Source organism: Prionailurus viverrinus, chromosome C2 (genome assembly GCF_022837055.1).
Source record: "Prionailurus viverrinus isolate Anna chromosome C2, UM_Priviv_1.0, whole genome shotgun sequence".
In the NCBI taxonomy this organism is placed as follows: domain Eukaryota; kingdom Metazoa; phylum Chordata; class Mammalia; order Carnivora; family Felidae; genus Prionailurus; species Prionailurus viverrinus.
Genome location: NC_062569.1, coordinates 90221547 through 90239246, shown reverse-complemented (window position 1 = coordinate 90239246; position 17700 = coordinate 90221547). Strand labels below are relative to the sequence as shown.

The 17700-nt window shown below is 47.3% G+C and overlaps 1 protein-coding gene across 3 annotated transcripts in view; it reads right to left on the bottom strand.

Annotated features, from left to right (window-relative positions):
• Window positions 1-15256, bottom strand: part of MYLK (myosin light chain kinase) — a 229635-nt gene extending 214379 nt beyond the window's left edge. The window contains exons 1-2 of one of the 3 annotated variants that reach the window (XM_047874662.1): window positions 15102-15256; window positions 761-880 (exon numbers count right to left, since the gene is read on the bottom strand). In XM_047874662.1, the coding sequence (XP_047730618.1) occupies window positions 761-763 (3 nt within the window). In that variant the 5' untranslated portion in view covers window positions 764-880; window positions 15102-15256. The remainder of the gene's footprint in view (window positions 1-760; window positions 881-15101) is intronic. The other 2 variants (XM_047874666.1, XM_047874663.1) reach the window with 2 other exon arrangements.
• Between the last annotated feature and the right edge of the window lie 2444 nt (window positions 15257-17700).

Genomic DNA, 17700 nt, shown 5'->3' with positions numbered 1-17700 from the left:
GAGGTGTCAGCTCAACTGTCTCTCAGTGGGGAGGAGAGAGCATCTCTCTCTGCCAACCCTCTCTCAGGAACAGGGACACTCACATGCAGGGGGAAAGCCCTTCCCCACATCAGCTACCAGGGAAGGAAGTGCAAGGCAACAGGAAGATCAACAGGCCACCACCAAGTATTAGCTGGGGGACCTCGAGGACATAGGGTCTGGAATCCTATTGAAGAGGCCTGATTAGCAAAAGACAATAGAACCACAGGGACTAGGAAAGTGGGGTTGGAAACAAAATAGCTAGTGAGGCAATGGCCTGATCACAGGCCCTAAAACCCTTCATGGCTTTCCACTCCTGGACCCAACAATTCTACACCCTGTGCGGGACACTCCGCCGACACAAAAGCAGCAGTTTCTCAGCATCAGCCTACAGGGGAACATGGCCCCAACATCTGCTGGGTGTTAAATGTTCTCTGCCCCACAGGAACAAGATTGGCACAGGACTCTGAAGAGAAGTATGCTCTCTGCCTCCCTGCAAACACCCATTCTAGTTGTTAGAGCATTTTCTTCTAAGCACCTCAGGTAAGCTTCTATCCAGTGGGCACAGCCACCAACCAGCTAGGCCTCTCCAGCCATGGCTGATTAGGCCCAAAACAGAGCTTCCTGCGTGCTTATCCATACCAAATATAACCACTCAGTTACCAGTCCACTTCTAATTACTAACCTCCATTTCTCATAGTTATAGAACATTTAACAAACTGCTGTCATCTGGAGCTCTTACCATTAACGTGTAGTGCAGAGAATCAGTTTTTGCTCTTAGTCTGGTGTTTCAGCATTACCGGTTGTGCCGTGTCACTTTTCTTGGAGAAAGCAGTCCCTAGGACTTCCCAGAGCCCAGGACCTGATGTGGGGAGATTCAAGACATGAGATACTCAAGAACCCTTGCCATCAACTTTGCTCTGCCTCACAGCTATCGGTCAGGGCTGGGTGCTACCTCTCTAATGGCTTGTCCCTCTTGGTTTCTGGGCCCAAGTGAAAAATCGGACTTTGCTTTTAATGGGACCTGCTCCCTGTGGCATAGATAAAATGAAACGAGAGAAAGATCAGTGCCGTCTTATTTACACCGGTTTCAGTTTAAGTCTTCACAATGGTACTTTCTCCCCCATGGAAAGGTCAGGTTCTCCCACCAGGCCACTCCGGGGAGCTGGGATTTGGCATGAACACCTGCTTGCTCAGGGGTCCTCTCTTAGCTGACCTCGGAAGGTTCCTGTCAAGTATGTATATCCTGGCCTCCAAAGCAAACCTCTCTCTCTCAAGTGAGGCCATGTTTTTCTTTCCCCTTATGTCTTAACCGGAGAGTTAAAATAGTATTCACGTGCTAAAAGGTAACTTCGGGCTTAAGTCCAAAAAAAGTCAAAGGGAGCTTGTCCCCACACTCACCACTTGTATTCCTCAACCAAACAGCAGGACAAAAGATTCACAAAAGGCCCAGCCATTTCTTCACTTAGGCAATCCCCAAAGCATTTATCTGTTTGTTCATGTACAAAGTGAGGGCATCTGTCTGGCTCCTCTGTGGTCTGGAACACCTCTGGGCTGAGACTGTCTGTAAGAGATGCTGCCTAAAGAAGGTCCTTTGCCTCTTCTGTCGCAGGCAAGCATCTTGGGGCACTCAGGGTCACACTAGTTCTCCTGTGGGCACAGGGGAGGAGGCCTTCTCCACAACCCAACCCCATTTTTCCTGCAACCCAAACCTAGGCTTGGCTTCCAGGCTGAATCGCAGCTGGTCAGCTTGGTGCTCTGCACAGCAATGGGCTTCCCCATAAGCCTGCCTTGACAAGGGCAACAGAACAGAGGGTACACACCAAGAGGTAAACAGAGCCCACCCCAGGACAAGCCCTGATCTGCTTAAAGTTACCATCTTCTGCCATTTGAACTTATTTCTGCACTAGCCATACATGAGCTTTTCTATTAAAAGTCAAGAACTTCTCTGAGGAGAAATGCTCCCAGGTACACAAACAGGGGAAGGCTCGGCTGGCAAATTATCTACTTGCACTGCTTCTGCTCACTGAAAATTTTAACAGTCATGCACCAGATCTGTGGGATGGGTGAAGAAGGAATCAAGGAGAGAGGAGTTCCTGGCCAGAGCAAAATACAAATTCCAGCTACAGGTGGGGAAGCTTGGGAATAACCACCCTGATTAGCCTTCAACTAAACAGGAAGTGGGGCAGTATTCAAATGTTACACCTGGGCCACCTCTCCATCAGGCTGGGCCCACTTCAGCATCAGGGAATCTTAATCCATTCACTCTTAAGTGCTTGAGGTGACTAGCAGAACAATTATCATCAACCTAGAGTGGCCTTCTCCTTCCTTTTCAACATCTAAGGTGACCATGTGACAGATTATCCAAACCAGGACTCTTTTGACAATGAAAAGGGATCCTATTAATCCTTTTGCCAGGACTGCCTAGGGGAACCAGGATGAATGTGTGGCCACTCCCATCCTTCCACAGTCTTCCTAGTCTACATGTGAGACGTGACTTCACAGACGTCTTCCTTGGCCACATTCACCCTATTCATGCTTCACCTGCCTTCAGTTCAGGAAACGGTTATGTTATTTCACACACTGGGTTATATTTGGACATGTTCTCATATGTGTCCTTCCCCCTCTTCTAGACAGTGTCTTGATTGCTGACTCCCTGCGTGAACTTTGAACTCACTCCAGTCCCCCTCTTCCAGACTCTTTTGTCATTGTTCTTAAACAGTATCTGCTAAAGTCTAGTTGTGGAAAGGGTTACAGATGACTTTTTTCCTGACACAAATACTATCATTTTTCATGTACATTTCTCCTGGGTTTTTTTTCTATATATGTACCTTTCAAATCAAAATTATATTTATATAGGGGCACCTGGGTGGCTCAGTCGGTTAAGCGTCCGACTTCGGCTCAGGTCATGATCTCATGGCCCATGAGTTCAAGCCCCGCATCAGGATCTGTGCTGACAGCTCGGAGCCTGAAGCCTGTTTCAGATTTTCTCTCTCTCTCTCTCTCTCTCTCTCTCTCAATCTCTCTCTCTCTGCCCCTCCCCCACTCACACTCTGTCTGTCTCTGAGAAACGAATAAACCTTAAAAAAATTTTTTTTAATTATATTTATATAGTATCAATGCCTTCATTTTCATACTTTTCTTCAGGCTAAGCCACAAACTTTTTCCTGGTTATGGAACACTCTTTATAAGTCTCATTTTTAATGACTTTGCAATATTCTGCCAAGTGGATGAACCATAATTTACTCAGTCGTGCCCCTGTTATTTACCATTTAGGTTGCTTCCAATTTCACTAAAAACAGATGACCTCACAAGTCACAGTTTCATGCATATAACTTTTCCTTCAGTCTAGATTATTTCCCCAAGATATATTTTAAGAATTTCAATTACTGAGTCAAAGTGCATGAAATTTTTATGGCTTTTGCATCTGGGTCCTCTTGATTCATGTCAGCCTACTACCTGGGCTGGCTCATGGCCCCCTAAATATTTTTCTCTCCTTCTTCAGCTCCAGTTTGAGCTTGAGCTCCTTGATCTAGTTCCAGGCCTTAAGCAAGGGCCAGGTCTAGGGATTCCTGCACAGTTTGGAGGGATGTGCGCTTAGATATCCAACCAAGTTAGGCAAGGCTTGGGAAGTGAGGCAAGTGTTGAGCAAGACGGGAAAGGATCCAACTGGAAGGAGTCATGAAGTTCAAGACCACTGTTGTTATCAAGCAAAACCTAAAGGCCTTCCGCCCTCTCCTATACAATGTTGCCAGTACAGGTAGTTCTGGAATGGCATGGGCAGTCTTTTCCATGCAGCTGAGTCCTACTCTAATCTCAAAGTCCCACCGCTCTGAGGCCTAGATCTAGCAGGATCTATAACATGGGGTCACAGGCACCTATCCAGGACCAAGTTCCCACGAATCTGTGAGAAAATATGAAAACAAGGATGGTGCATGGTTTTGCATACACTCAATGTACATAGTTTAACAGGCCATCCTTCAATCTAATTACCTTTTTGGTAATTAAAATATTCTCTCATTCATTTGTAAAAATGTCCACAGCTTTGTTTAATTGGTAGTTTGTTCATCACTTTTTTAAATGTTTACTTATTTTTGAGAGAGAGAGACAGACACAGAGCATCAGTGGGGGAGGGGCAGAGAGAGAGGGAGACACAAAATCTGAAGCAGGCTCCAGGCGCTGAGCTGCTAGTGCAGAGCCTGACGTGGGGCTCAAACTCACAGACCAAGAGATCATGACCTGAGCAGAAGTCAGATACTTAACCGACCCTGGAAACAGCAGTGAATGCCACAAAGGCACCGTTGGCAAAAGCACCCGACAGCTTTTCTGACTGTAATGTAAGGTCCTGACGTTAAGCTTTTGGTTACTGAAGCATCCACTTCAAAGACATCCATCTCAAACAAGCACACCGCCAGCTACATGCTAGATGAAGAGCCAAGTCGCCCCACCCTCCAAGTTCGCTTTTTAGAGAGCTGTGGCTGACTTAAACCACTGGTCCTTTGACCTTTCCCTTCCCACACTTTAATTCCCACTCTTAGGTTTTAAATTTACCAATAAAGAGTGATCCTGGGAGACCCTAGGCCCCCACCTTTGGCCCCAGAAAAGCAGAACCCCAAGACAGCTCTCGGTCTCTCCCCATGACCTCACTGTGTGGCCCCAGGCATGCCATGTACCCTCTAGGACTCATACATAAGTAATAACCCCTGTCTTTTCCAAGTTCCCTGATGTTTGTTGCTAAGGTCTTATCTTGTAATAAGGACCACAAGGTCTGGTCCAGCCACAATGCTGGCTCTGGTCAGGGAAATGTCTGTGAGGGCTCACCACAAGCAGTGTGGGCCCAGGTAAGTGCTACCAGGCATTTCTGCTGATGGCGGCACCAGGGATAAGCTGACAGAAAATATGGCCCCTTAGCAGAGCTCAGGCTCTGTCTGGCCACAGTGTCTGAGAGGTTGTGGGGGGAGGGTGGGAATCACGTCTGTAGATCTTTGCATCTCCATGGCAGAATGGCCTGCACACTCAGTTCTCATTAAACATTTGCTGAGGACAGGGTTTTAGAAAGACAGGAACACTTCCTGGAGGGTTAGTGGGGACACTGGTTTCGTGCACAGCGGAGGGCCGGGAGACAGTTAGTGGGGCGGGGTAGGGGGGAGGCTCGGTGAAGTCAGCCAGCTGCCTGGCTTCCAACCCTAGCCCTGCTGCAGGATCTTCAGCCAGTTCTTGAATCTCTGTGTCCTCACTTATACAATGGAGAGGATGGTAATAGTACTTGCCTCAAGAGGCTGTGAGGACTGGAGCCCTCAGTGAGTGCTTGGCATACCAGCAGCCCTCAATAAATGTGACCCGGTTGTAGCAGTAAGAGTAGCATCAACCAGGTGCTAAGTAAACCAGCTGAGTGTGTTACCATGAAGTCAGATGGAAAGGTCACAGCCTAGAGAACCAAACTGAAACCAAAGATGCATCTGACTGGCCAGAAAAGTTAAGGATATAACAGGGAAAATTAAATTTGTACATGAAGGAAGAAGAAGAAGAAGAAGAAAAAAAAAAAAAACTAGCCACACTTTCCCTTCCTTCTCCATGGATGTCAATGATAGGAAGCAATGAAATTGCGTTGATGTCAATAATAGAAACACGATGAAATGCTCCCGCCAAACCCAGCTTTCTCCAATGATAAGCGCATGCCAAAACCTAACCACAAATGGCCAAGATGAGTTGGGGGAAGCAGAATTGGGATACACAGTTCAGGGACTTTCCTGAAGTATGGACATTCCACAGACAGATAATTTCCGGTGCCACAGAAAGCTCTGGAATTTAAGAAGTCTGAGGGAGGGTGGGGTGGACTGGAAAGCAGAACATTGGCCACAACCAGCAGAAGGACAAAGGCCCGCATTCGCAGAGGCTGCTCCTAGCTCTGTGACTGAAATGGAATGCTGTACAAATTTAATATCAGTGATGCAGATAAAATAATGTCAGCAGACTGGATAATTAAAGAATTTTGGCTCACTTCATCACCCTCTCACTTTCTGGAGGGAGGTTAAGAGGAAGAGGAGATGGGTCCAATAAACCAAGAATTCCTCTGAGTTATGAGTATATTTTTAGTTGCTCCTGACATCTGGGATAGCAGAGACATTATTTCAGGATCAAATCCTGATCATGCCCTTTACACTGGGCTAAACATCACTCTCAAAAACCCTTTGATGAAAATGTAATTATTTTAAAGATATGCACAGGCTAATTGAGACCATATTGAGGGAGTCTTTAGCTTCCAAAAGAAGACATTTCTGGCTGAGTGCAACAGATGCCATTAAAGCAGTTGCCACCATTCATTCCTCACCATCTCCCCAAGTTCCTCCCTGGACCTGCACTTGAACCAGACCTGCTCCACTCAGGACCGGAGCTGCCCAAGACCAGAGAGTGACCACTGGGTCACAGCCAGGTCCTTACAGAGGAGTACTGGATCCAACCACTTGTTCCCACTTGCTTTTTAAAGCATGGGCTGTTGACAAAGAAAGGGTGAATCACAGAACCACAGATACAGTTAAGAGACCACAGAGATGTCATAATTCAGCCTCCCACCCAGTATAGGAATCCTGTTCTGTCCCAAACTGGGCAACAGTGGGTCTGGTGTGTGTGAGGCTACTTGATAGAGCCTGGTCAAGCCAGGAGGCTGGTGATTATAGGCTCAGAGAGGGATGGAACCAAACCCATCAGAGTTAGAGGCAGGACTGAGCCAACATCCTGGTGGGTCCCTTCATGAGACAGAGCAGGTCTACAGCTGAGATGGACTTCTCCAGCCCCTTACGGTGGGCTGGAGTCCCCATTTAGGACACAGCCTCATCCATGCAGGAACTCCCTCTGGGCATGCCTGACAGTAGAGAATTCTTAGAAAGGGGACAGAAAGGGATGGCAGGGGAGGGAGTTTGGGCCACTGTGTTCAGCTGGGCCTGCTCTCTTAGGAAAGGTCTAGAATATCTCACTAGAAACCTCCTCCTCCATCACCTAGCTCCTGTAGAGAATAGAAACAGAGGTGCTTACTGAGGGGCCATTGACAGATCCCACCCATGGCATCCCAAAAGGCAATCTCCCAGAAAATCCTTCGAGAAGTTCCCACACTCACAAGCAGCCTATTCCATTGCAGGCTGAGGGATGATATGCCTCCTAACTGGACCCCATTCTGCCCCCCGGGGTCATGAAGACTAAACTCTACTCTGCTACAAGACATGCCTACAAATATTTGAAGACAGTCACCATTTATCCTTTATCCTTCTGTAGACGAGACACCCTTGGCCCTTCCACTATTCCTACGCGGCATGGTTTCCAAACCCTTCCACATCCTCAGTGCATATGCTAGTTTCACCATGACCTTCCCTGTGTGACCCTGAGGGCTGAAGAAAGAACAGAGGAGTAGAGTGGCTAAACACGCAGGTTTGAATCCTAGCCCCATCAACTCACTGTGCCTCAGTGTCCCCCACAGTTTCCTCAGCAGCACCTGATAATCTTAGTTATGAGAATTACACAATGCATGGACAGCCCTTAGAACTGTGAGCCAATAAACATCTGACTAAGCTCTAGCTATTTTTTAACACAATGCTTCGCATATAAGAAGTATGTAATACCTACATAAATCCTGTAGTTGGATGTCTCAGTCCCATTACTCACCAGCTCCTTACTGATCTAACAACAGTACCACCTCTGAGCTCTGATGAGGTAAAGAACGAGGTCTCCTGCTCACTGCCTGGTGAGTAACAAGGAGGTGGTAACACCAGCTTCCTTTCCCTCTCTATCGATGCAGCATGTGGAAGCCATTCTCCATGGTTCTTTCTCAGTTCTGCACATCTTCCAAGTAGAAGCATGGAGTGACCTTGTTCCAGACTATCTTTGCAAGGATACCTATGTCGTAAACAAGCGAGATCGTGTACGCCTTTGGAGCAAAGCACATGTACACTTACTGTCCATTATACAAGATTTGAGTTCCCTAAGCTCAAGATTTCTCTCTCCCATGTGCACAGGTGCCACCTGGCCCTCTGCATCACCCTGTTGGGACTGAAGCTCAAAGACCCAGTGTGAGAAAATGCTGGTACCCAGGCCACTGTTATCATTGTGAATCAAAAAGTCATTTATGCCTAACCCACAGGTCCCATGACACCGTAGCTAACTCATTAGCTTGCACTCAGGTGAAATCTCAGACCCTCCATGGTTATTAACCATAACCTAAAGAAAAGGTAGCAAAACACACTCTCCCTATAGTCTTTAGCTTAGACTCTCATCAACCTCATCACATTCTGTCCATGTTTAGTTGCTTCAAAAAAAAATTGTAAGTGAAAAATATTTTTATTATTTTTTCCTTATCTATTTTTATTGATTTTCATCTTCTTGATTTTCATCTAAAGTTCCCTTCATTTGAGGTCCTTCCAAGGCTTTGGTTTGAAAGAGGGGAAACATCTGTTGAGTGGGAAGACCTCCCTTTTGAGTCCCCGTGTCTGGAATGCACAGACCACAGTTTCTCCTCCCATGTCACTTACTTCTCCCACCTGACCAAGCAGGCCCTCCTAAATCCAGATGCTCACCCACAGTATCAGACCCTGGGCTTGTGTTGTATGAACTCTTGGACAAGCTTCTACCTGCATTCCATTTGTGGGCAAGGAAACTGCAAGTCCTGCCACCATCCCAGGACGCTTGTCACTCTCTCCTCACCCTCCACTGAGAGCACTAGGTGGGCCTCTCCATAACAACCATATCACCCCACAAAAGGTGGGGGATACCTGATCCGAGGGATATGGCATGGCTGGACGTCAGCGGGACACGAGCTGACATAGTTCAGAAGAAGAGGTAAGAACACCGCGGATGTCGTCCTGGAAATCTGGCCCAGAACCGCTCTAGCTGCAACCCAGAGAAAGCTGAGATCTGAGCAGGCAGCTGTATGAATGGGGCAACAGGGCGGAAATACTGCTATGAATGTGCTCCAGACTCACCCCAGGCACTGAGAAAAGAACACAGTCAGGGATAATGTTATGAATACAATTTCAACTCATCCACTACAATTTCAGTTCACCCCAGGTGGCTTAACGGGAGGCTGGTAGATATGGAAGTTGTCAGTGGTTCCAAATCCTCCTCAGGCACCATGAATTAATCAAACGCGATCTCTTCCCCGTGCCCCTTGCACCACTTGCTCACATCAAGGGTTCATGCGCTTCAGTAACTCTAGCTTGTAGAAACCACTGGCTAGTCAGCTAAGCCTCCAGTGATTTTTATAGTTTTCTCCCTTGGGTGCTTTCTTGCATTTTATAATTACCTTCCCTCCCCACTACAAAAGTGGGGATACCTAGGTCTTGGAATCTGGTATTAAGTTGTTAACTTTATATTCTTTTCAAAAATAAATAAACCAATAAATCTCTTGAACTACAATGCTTTTCCCTTATTCTTCTTTTTAATTTTGGGGGCTTTATTTTTAGGTTTTACTGTCTAAAGATTTCTTACAATATTTTTAAGCATGACAGGCTGTCCCAAGATGTCAACATCTGGACATAAGTTACTTGCAGAACTGTGGCATAGTTTTCTTTCTTTTGAAAATTAATTAACCTGTGATGGTTTTAATGGGTATCAAATTAATAAAAAGAGCTTTTATCTTAACGTAGTTTTTTTTTTTAATTTTTTTTTCAATGTTTATTTATTTTTGGGACAGAGAGAGACAGAGCATGAACGGGGGAGGGGCAGAGAGAGAGGGAGACACAGAATCGGAAACAGGCTCCAGGCTCTGAGCCATCAGCCCAGAGCCCGACGCGGGGCTCAAACTCCCAGACCGTGAGATCGTGACCTGGCTGAAGTCGGACGCTTAACCGACTGCGCCACCCAGGCGCCCCTATCTTAATGTAGTTTTAGCAACAGGCTTGGGCTTTATCAAGCCCCATGATCAAGATCACCTGGAAAAATTTAGTTGTTAGGTTCCCAGGGTAACTCCAGGGGATGGACCCTTGGCTTGCAGGCTTATTACCAGCTTAAACTCTGGAGGGCCAAGGATCTGCCCTCATTCCACAAGCAGGGTCTCCTTTATGCTGTCGAGGACTCTCAACTTCTGGTCCTGTCTCATCAAGATGGCCTCCCATCTCTTCAAAGCTCTCAGTGTCCCAGCGGAAACTATTCCTATGCTTTCCTATGATCCTATGAGTCCTCTGGTTTCATTATGTCTACATAAGAGACAAGAAACAGGACAGAATCCAGTTATTATCCCAGACTCCTGATGGCCGGGAAACTCATCTCTCTCCTTATGCAGATTAACTCCTAGTGTGCCCAGCCCTTAGGGATCTTTGAGGCTGGTCTACCCCAGACACTACCCCCAGTCAGAGATGGCCAGACTTTCAGGCCCAGTTACTCCCCACAGATACAGATCAATGGAACCCAGTCAACAGAAGAGGCCATGACAGCCCCCGAGCACCACCACAGAACTCCTGTCCAGACTCAGGTCCCATTGGGACTCTGCTCTTTGTCAGGACCTGAACTGCTGGTTCTGAATCAGGTACCTCCAAGGGAAGTCATTACAGGCTCCTCCATCCTTCTTAAGCCACAGAAAGATAGATAGATAGATAGATAGATAGATAGATAGATAGATAGATGCACATATTTTGCAGAGACAGAGGTAAAGAATCCAACTGCTGCATCAATCAACAGCCATTCAAAGAGTTCCTGACTTTTCAGGGCCCCCCTTCCTCAGGAGGGAACTATATGACTACATTTAAGGGGCCAATCGCTCCCCAAATCAGGAATCTGACAGTCCTGCTTCCTTCCTGCTCTTCCCATCTGTCTTCTTTGCCACCCAACTCCTTCTACTCAGAATTGGGATATCACTGGCCTCTTTGCCAAGAGCAGGACTCGTTCTGCCCCTTCCTCATCAACACTGTTCCCACAATCCCATTGATGGATGACTCTCTAAGCAGCTTCTACAAGTAAGTGTCCACTCAGTAGGTGGTTTAGCCGTAGCTTTAAGTGGCTCCAAGTGCAAGCAGGAGAACAGTGAAATAATCCCTGGCTTTGGTGAGTTCCCAGTCTAATGGGGGAGACAAGGCCCACAAGCACATAAAAATCCAGGCAATCATCTAGAGGACACTATTCTCAGGCTGGTAATATATTTAATGCTTTCAGCTGCACTGGCACAGTCACCTCGTCCATCTGGAGAGACACTCTTCTCTCTGGATGGGGTGTTGCACTCTCCTCTCTTTCCTCCTACCCTCCCCTCTCTTCCTGGTCTCTAAGTGATGGCCTGCTCACCCCCCAGGGGATCAACTCCAGTCCCATGGCTTTATATGTGGTGAGAGGCCAGAGATTGCCAAACCCATCTCCCATTCTAACCTCTCTGCCAATCTCCAAAATGTTACATCCAATTGCCTACTCCACATCCCCACTGGTTTATCTAACAAGATGTAACAAGAACTCTCAACTTTCCCCCGTCAAATGTGCTCCTCCTGCAGCACTTCCCACCCAGACCAAAGGCTCCATCATCCACCTGCCTACCTTTGTTCTGGTTCTGCCTCCATTCTGATCACACATCACCAACCCCATGCCACCAGCCATCCAAGCCACCAGCATCATGACCCTAGACCCTTGCAGCGGTCTAACTGCCTCCCTGTTTCCACACTGCTTCCCCAGTCAGTTCTCCATTCAGCAGTTGGACATGTCACTCTCCTACTCAGCATGCTCCGATGACCACCTACAGACTAAAATCCAAACTTCTACCATGGCCTGTAAGGCCCTACCTCACCAGGCCCTGCCTATTGCTCCAAGCTCACCTGCTATCACACTGGGCATCACCCTCCACTCTACAGCTGGCTGGCCTGCCTGCTGCTCCTCTGGCCACATCAAGTTCACTCTTGCCTCAAGGCCTTAGCAGTGGCCAGTCTCTCTGCCTTGAATAGAGTTCTTCCTCCAGATCTCAAGACTCACTCGCTCACTTCACTCTGTCCTCTGCTGACATCTCACCTCGGCAAAGAGACCCTCCCTGACCACTCGATGATCCTATGAAAAATAACCCTGTCCCAATCCTCCCATCCCCTTACCCTGCACTACTTTTCTTCACTGAACTTTAAAATCAACGACAGACATTAATGTCTTCCTCTCTCACTAGAAGGAAAACTACCCGAGAGCAAGCACTTTGCCTGCTTCATCACTCAAGGACTATATGATGAATGAATGAATGAATGAATGAATGTATGTCTGATACATTAATCAAATCAATGTTAACCAGATTGACATAGATTACGTTCTTTTCTTAGGAAGAAGGCTGACTTTCTCATAGTATAAGGGATGTTACAATATTAATCAAGACCCTAATGCCCAACTTTTAAAGAAATATGATCAAACCCTACATTTAATTACAAGTTATATATCAAGGAACATAAAGCTCTCTAAATTACATGTGCTTTCAGTATAAAAGAAGAATTACAATGAAGCCTAGGGAAATACATTTTGATGCAATATAGCACCATAGTTCATTGTTCAAAGTTTATTTTATCAAAAGCAGAACGAATGTCTTCATTAAGAGTGTGCAATTCACGGGGCGCCTGGGTGGCGCAGTCGGTTAAGCGTCCGACTTCAGCCAGGTCACGATCTCGCGGTCCGGGAGTTCGAGCCCCGCGTCAGGCTCTGGGCTGATGGCTCAGAGCCTGGAGCCTGTTTCCGATTCTGTGTCTCCCTCTCTCTCTGCCCCTCCCCCGTTCATGCTCTGTCTCTCTCTGTCCCAAAAATAAATAAACGTTGAAAAAAAAAAAAAGAGTGTGCAATTCAGAAAAGAGATTTTCCACAGGCATGTCTGAAAAAAATGTATGGAGGAAACTAAAGGTTACTTGCCCTTCTGAGAAGTCTGTCAAGAAACATTTGCATCTTGCTAAAGGTGCCCAAATCATCTGTGAGCAGCCCATCAGCTCAGACTTGAAGGAACTCCAGAGAAGAGCTCCAAGTTCCAGCCTGACTCTGTACCAACCAGGTGTGTCGCTGCAGCTCTCCTTCAGGGGCCCCCTTTCCTCATCAGTGCAGGGAAAAGAGTACTGGATGATTTCCACAGTCCCATCTGCTCTAGCTTTTCCAATGAAAATTTGTCCTCTTTTTTCTCCTTGCAAATTTCCCTGCCTTGAGCATAAAATGGGTAACTCCACAGAAAGGGTTTCTTACACAGCCCTCTCCCCAGCACCCGAGCCTCTACCTTCATCCTGATTTTAGCCAAGGCAAACCTGCCTTCAAAATAAAGGACTTGCATTAATTTTTCCATCCTTTGATCTTCTGCTTCTGCTGCTTCACAATGTCAGAGTGCCTTAGGGCTCGCCTCTCAAGGGAGCAATGCTCATGCATACACAGTGTTCACTTTGATCCAGCCTTCCCTGAATCCTAAAATAATGCCCCCCATCTCAGCCATACATTCTGTACTTTCCTTCAGGCAGTAGTAAGACACTGCTTTCTCCCTTCATCAGCCACTTTAGAGTCCAACCTCATAATTACTTTTTAAAAATTGCTTTAAAATTACAAGATCTTTTTTTTTAACAAAAGGACAGAACCCATGTATTTAGTTTTGTCTGCCAAAGCAGCCTAAGAGTATTCTCTCTCTCTCTCTTTTTAATGTTTATTTTTTAGAGAGAGAGAGAGAGAGAGAGAGAGAGAGAGAGAGAGAGAGAGCATGATGGGGGATGGGCAGAGAGAGAGAGGGAGACACAGAATCTGAAGTAGGCTCCAGGCTTTGAGTTGTCAGCACAGAGCCTGACGTGGGGCAGGAACCCACAAACCATGAGATCATGACCTGAGCTTAAGTCAGAGCACCTGGGTGGCTCAGTTGGTTAAGTGTTCAACTCTTGATTTTGGCTCAGGACATGATCTCACCATTTGTGAGTTCAAGCCCCACACTGGGCTCTGCAGTGACAGCACGGAGTCTGCTTGGGATTCTCTCTCTGTCTGCCCGTCCCCTGCTTGCTCTCTCTCTCTCTCTCTCTCTCTCTCTCTCTCAAAAATAAGTAAATGAACATTAAAAAATAAAAATCTTTTAAAAATAAAGTAAAAATAATTTTTAAGAAAGAAGCTATTCTCCCACTTCAATGATGGAACCATACTTCAAAGCAGCCTTAGAACCTTGGGGGAAATAATCAGTGTTATAAAATCACAGACTATGCTTCTTTTCACTGATTGCTCTTTCCCCCTCCTCCTTCTCACTTGCTTTGCTTCACTGAATTGGTTAGGACCCCATCAGCCTCCTTCACAGTGAGAGTCAACAGACCACTTCCCAGGCTGCCACTGGCTGAGGACCCCTCAAGTACTGTAATCACAAGACCCCAAGAAGAGGGAAGAGGGTAGCAGAAGGAAACCCATCTTCCTCACCAGTTAAAGCTACGAAAGCAATGGACCCCAACCCCTAACTTTCACATATGATATCCCAAAAGATCACCCAGACTTTTGAAATATAATTGAGAATATTGACCACTGTATAGCTGCCCACAAAGGCACCATTTTTGTTGAGCAGAGTCACTCTACACCTACTCTCAATGGGATTTCCCACTGACCAGAGTGACAATGATCACGTCTGTGAAGCAGGGCCAGTGAGAGCTCTTGGTCAGGACCTGGAACAGATGGGTTCCACAATTAACACAGAATTTGAACTGTGCTCCACCCCCAATGATGGCTTCTTGCTAAGGAATCAGAGAGTCAAAGGGAAAATCGAAACCAAATGCAGTTAACCAGAGCACCTTCCTGGAGTAGCAGGAGGAAGAAGCCTGTGGACAATTTGGAAGGATGGAGCACCAGTTTGGCAGCATAACGGTTTCTAGCAGAAACCAGGGCACCCAGCAGATACCGAATCTTGTTTCCTGGCTGGCTTCAATGACAGTTCCCACCAACTCCACCAGTTCTAGAATTCTGACCAGCTAAGCCAGGGTCAACAGATAATGCTCAGTAAGGCATGCTGGTTTCACCCCCAGCTGTCTGGGCACCTGACCAGGTGTTCATCTCACCTTGCGGGCACTATTCTGCCCTGGCTGCCCAGATCCCCTCTCTGTCATCTCCTCAGGGTCGGCTGGGGAGGAATGGTCAACGGCACAGTCTGAACCCTGCCCACTCACCAACGTCTCCTCTGCTGTTTGTTGTGGCAACTGGGCTGGGAGCACAGGGCAAGACGTCCTGGAGGTCTGCCTCCCTGTGGGCTCGTGGGGCCCTTAGCCAAGAAGCTCCTGAAGTGTTTCAGATGGCAGCAGGGGCAGCCCACTGGAAGCCTCCTGGCCGGTGCCTGGTGGGAAGGAGGAAAGGCAAGATAAGTCAGGGACACACATGCACAAGGGAGTAGGAGCAGCTGGGAGGAGGAGCACATCACTCAGAGAGGCTGTGTGGAAATGTCCCAAGGACAATAGGTGCTTTTATTACCAAGTGTGGGGGGGTTATGGGTTTAAAGTTCAGGACGAATAGTTACAAGGAGAACCAGAACTGGGTGCTTCCTTCCTCCACAGAGGACAGAATTCAGGAGAACTGAGGAGGGCAGAGCTGGAGTGAAGTCACAGGGTCAGGGGAGAGGCCCTGGCAGGGGTGAGGGAGGAAGGCCACAGAGCAGGTAGTGGCTGTTGGGCCCTCTGGAAAGAGCTGGTACATGGGCGATCAGGGGCCTGGCTTCGGTGACAAGGCCAGGGTAAGGAGGAGCTCACAGGACAGGGAGACAATACTCACACCTGGGAGAGGACTGTTCTCAGAAACCAGTGACCCCCCCCCCCACTGTCCAGAGCTCAGCCCACACCTCTGCTCCCCCAGAACCCACACCAAAGCAGCCCACGGGGCGCCCCCTTAGCCTGCAAGGGTTCCTAAACCTCACCCCATCTCCTCCCTTTAGAAGTTTCTGTTTTGGGGTGCCTGGGTGGTGCAGTCAGTAAAGTGTCTGACTCTTGATCTCAGCTCACGTCATGATCTCACAGTTCGTGAGTTCAAGCCCTACATCAGGCTCTGCGCTGATGGTGCGGAGCCTGCTTGGGGTTCTGTCTCTCCTTCTCTCTGGCCCTCCCCCTGCTTGTGCTCTCTCTCTCTCAAAAATAAACTTCAAAAAAAAAAAAAAAAAAAAAGCTTGTTTCCCTCCAGCAGCACATCTCAAATACTTAAAGTGATAAATCCATTCTTTCAAATGTGCAAATTATTTGCTGCCTTCCCAGAAGGTGTATTAATCTGTAATGAAGAGTTTGTAAACCAGAAGGGAATCAAGCTCTCACGATGGAATTTCAACCGAGAGACTTTTAGACAGAAAGGCCTTATACACCCGACTCACAAAGGAGATCTAGAGGGTGGACACCCCCAGTTTGGCGTGGTGGTCCCCTGACACTTTGAGGCGTACTTTGAAGAGGAACTGGAAGGAACTGGGCCCTCAAAGGAGGGGCGGGATGGGGTGGAATCTCTGCCCTGCTACGGTCCCCCAAATAGATGCTCTTTTCCACCCGGACACGGAGCTTCGGCAGAAAGCTGACCCCAGAGTGCCAGCCCCATCTGTACCCAGCCCCATCTGTATCCCATCTGTATCCTGTTTGGCCACAGGATCAAGTGGGAGCCAAATCAGGATGGTGTTCCTGTAAGTGATGGTTTCTGCAGCTCTCATGGGCTAACCCAGTCAGTCCTGGCAGAATTTCTCTTGACCTGGCAAGTTTGGTCCTTCTGCCACCACTCACCTCAATGATTCTCCCACCTTGGTGAGGGCTCAGGGATACCTGCGGCTCTCTGTTCCTTGACCCTTACTTCACTTCCAGCTTGAGCACACCTGGCATTTCAGTCTCACCAGCGACACCTTCACGTGCTGCCAGCAAGAAGAGCCCCTTTGCCTGCTGCCCCTCCTGTGTCTCAAGCCCACGGCCTAGCTGGTGTCCACATGAGGCCAGGCTGTTCCACCACAGGATTCTTCTGCCCAGCTAGTTAGGCAACTATAATCCTTGGCTATAATCCTTCACAACTCAACCTGCACCAAGGCCTGCTTCTGAAGTCACCCACAAGAAAATGCAAAATTAAGCTACTGAATGTTTAAAAATTAAAAATGTATAAAAGCTGATAATATAGGCAAAATGGTTTTCTACACTAATTTTGCATCCCTATTAAGCATTACAGGTGCAAAAGAGTTCCCTGACACTCATGGTTAAAAAAAAAAAAAGGGAAATAGAATGGGTCACATTTTTCTCCTTGGCAGGTGAGGGTGCAAAGCCACTTCAGCAGGAAACAGGGACCCTCCAGTGCATTTCTCTATAGAGAGGGGACTGTATATCATGGGTAGACAATTCCACCCATACGGTTTTCCAAAAGAAGGGTTCACCATTCAATCACTTTTTAATATCAACATTTAATGAAAACCAGGAAAATATTAAAACACGACTCAGGATTTTTGCAGGGAGCTAAGGCAATGTGGTTTGATAAGGGGGTTCACTGATGGCTTAATACAAGACAGTGTTTTTCAGAAGAAAGCTGTGCTGCTCTCATCCCGTTCTCCAGGGACAGTGGGGAGGGGAAGGCTGGAGGAGGGGTGCACTGGGATGTGTGGTGGGATTACAGATCACCATGATAACCAAGGACAGGGAAGGGAGCCAAGGATGCTGAATATCCCACATTAAACAGAATTCTCATTATGAAGAACTATCTCATCGAAAATGCTAATAGTGCCTCTGTTGAGAAGCACCGGAAGGTGAATCAGAAATTAGCATGACTCTT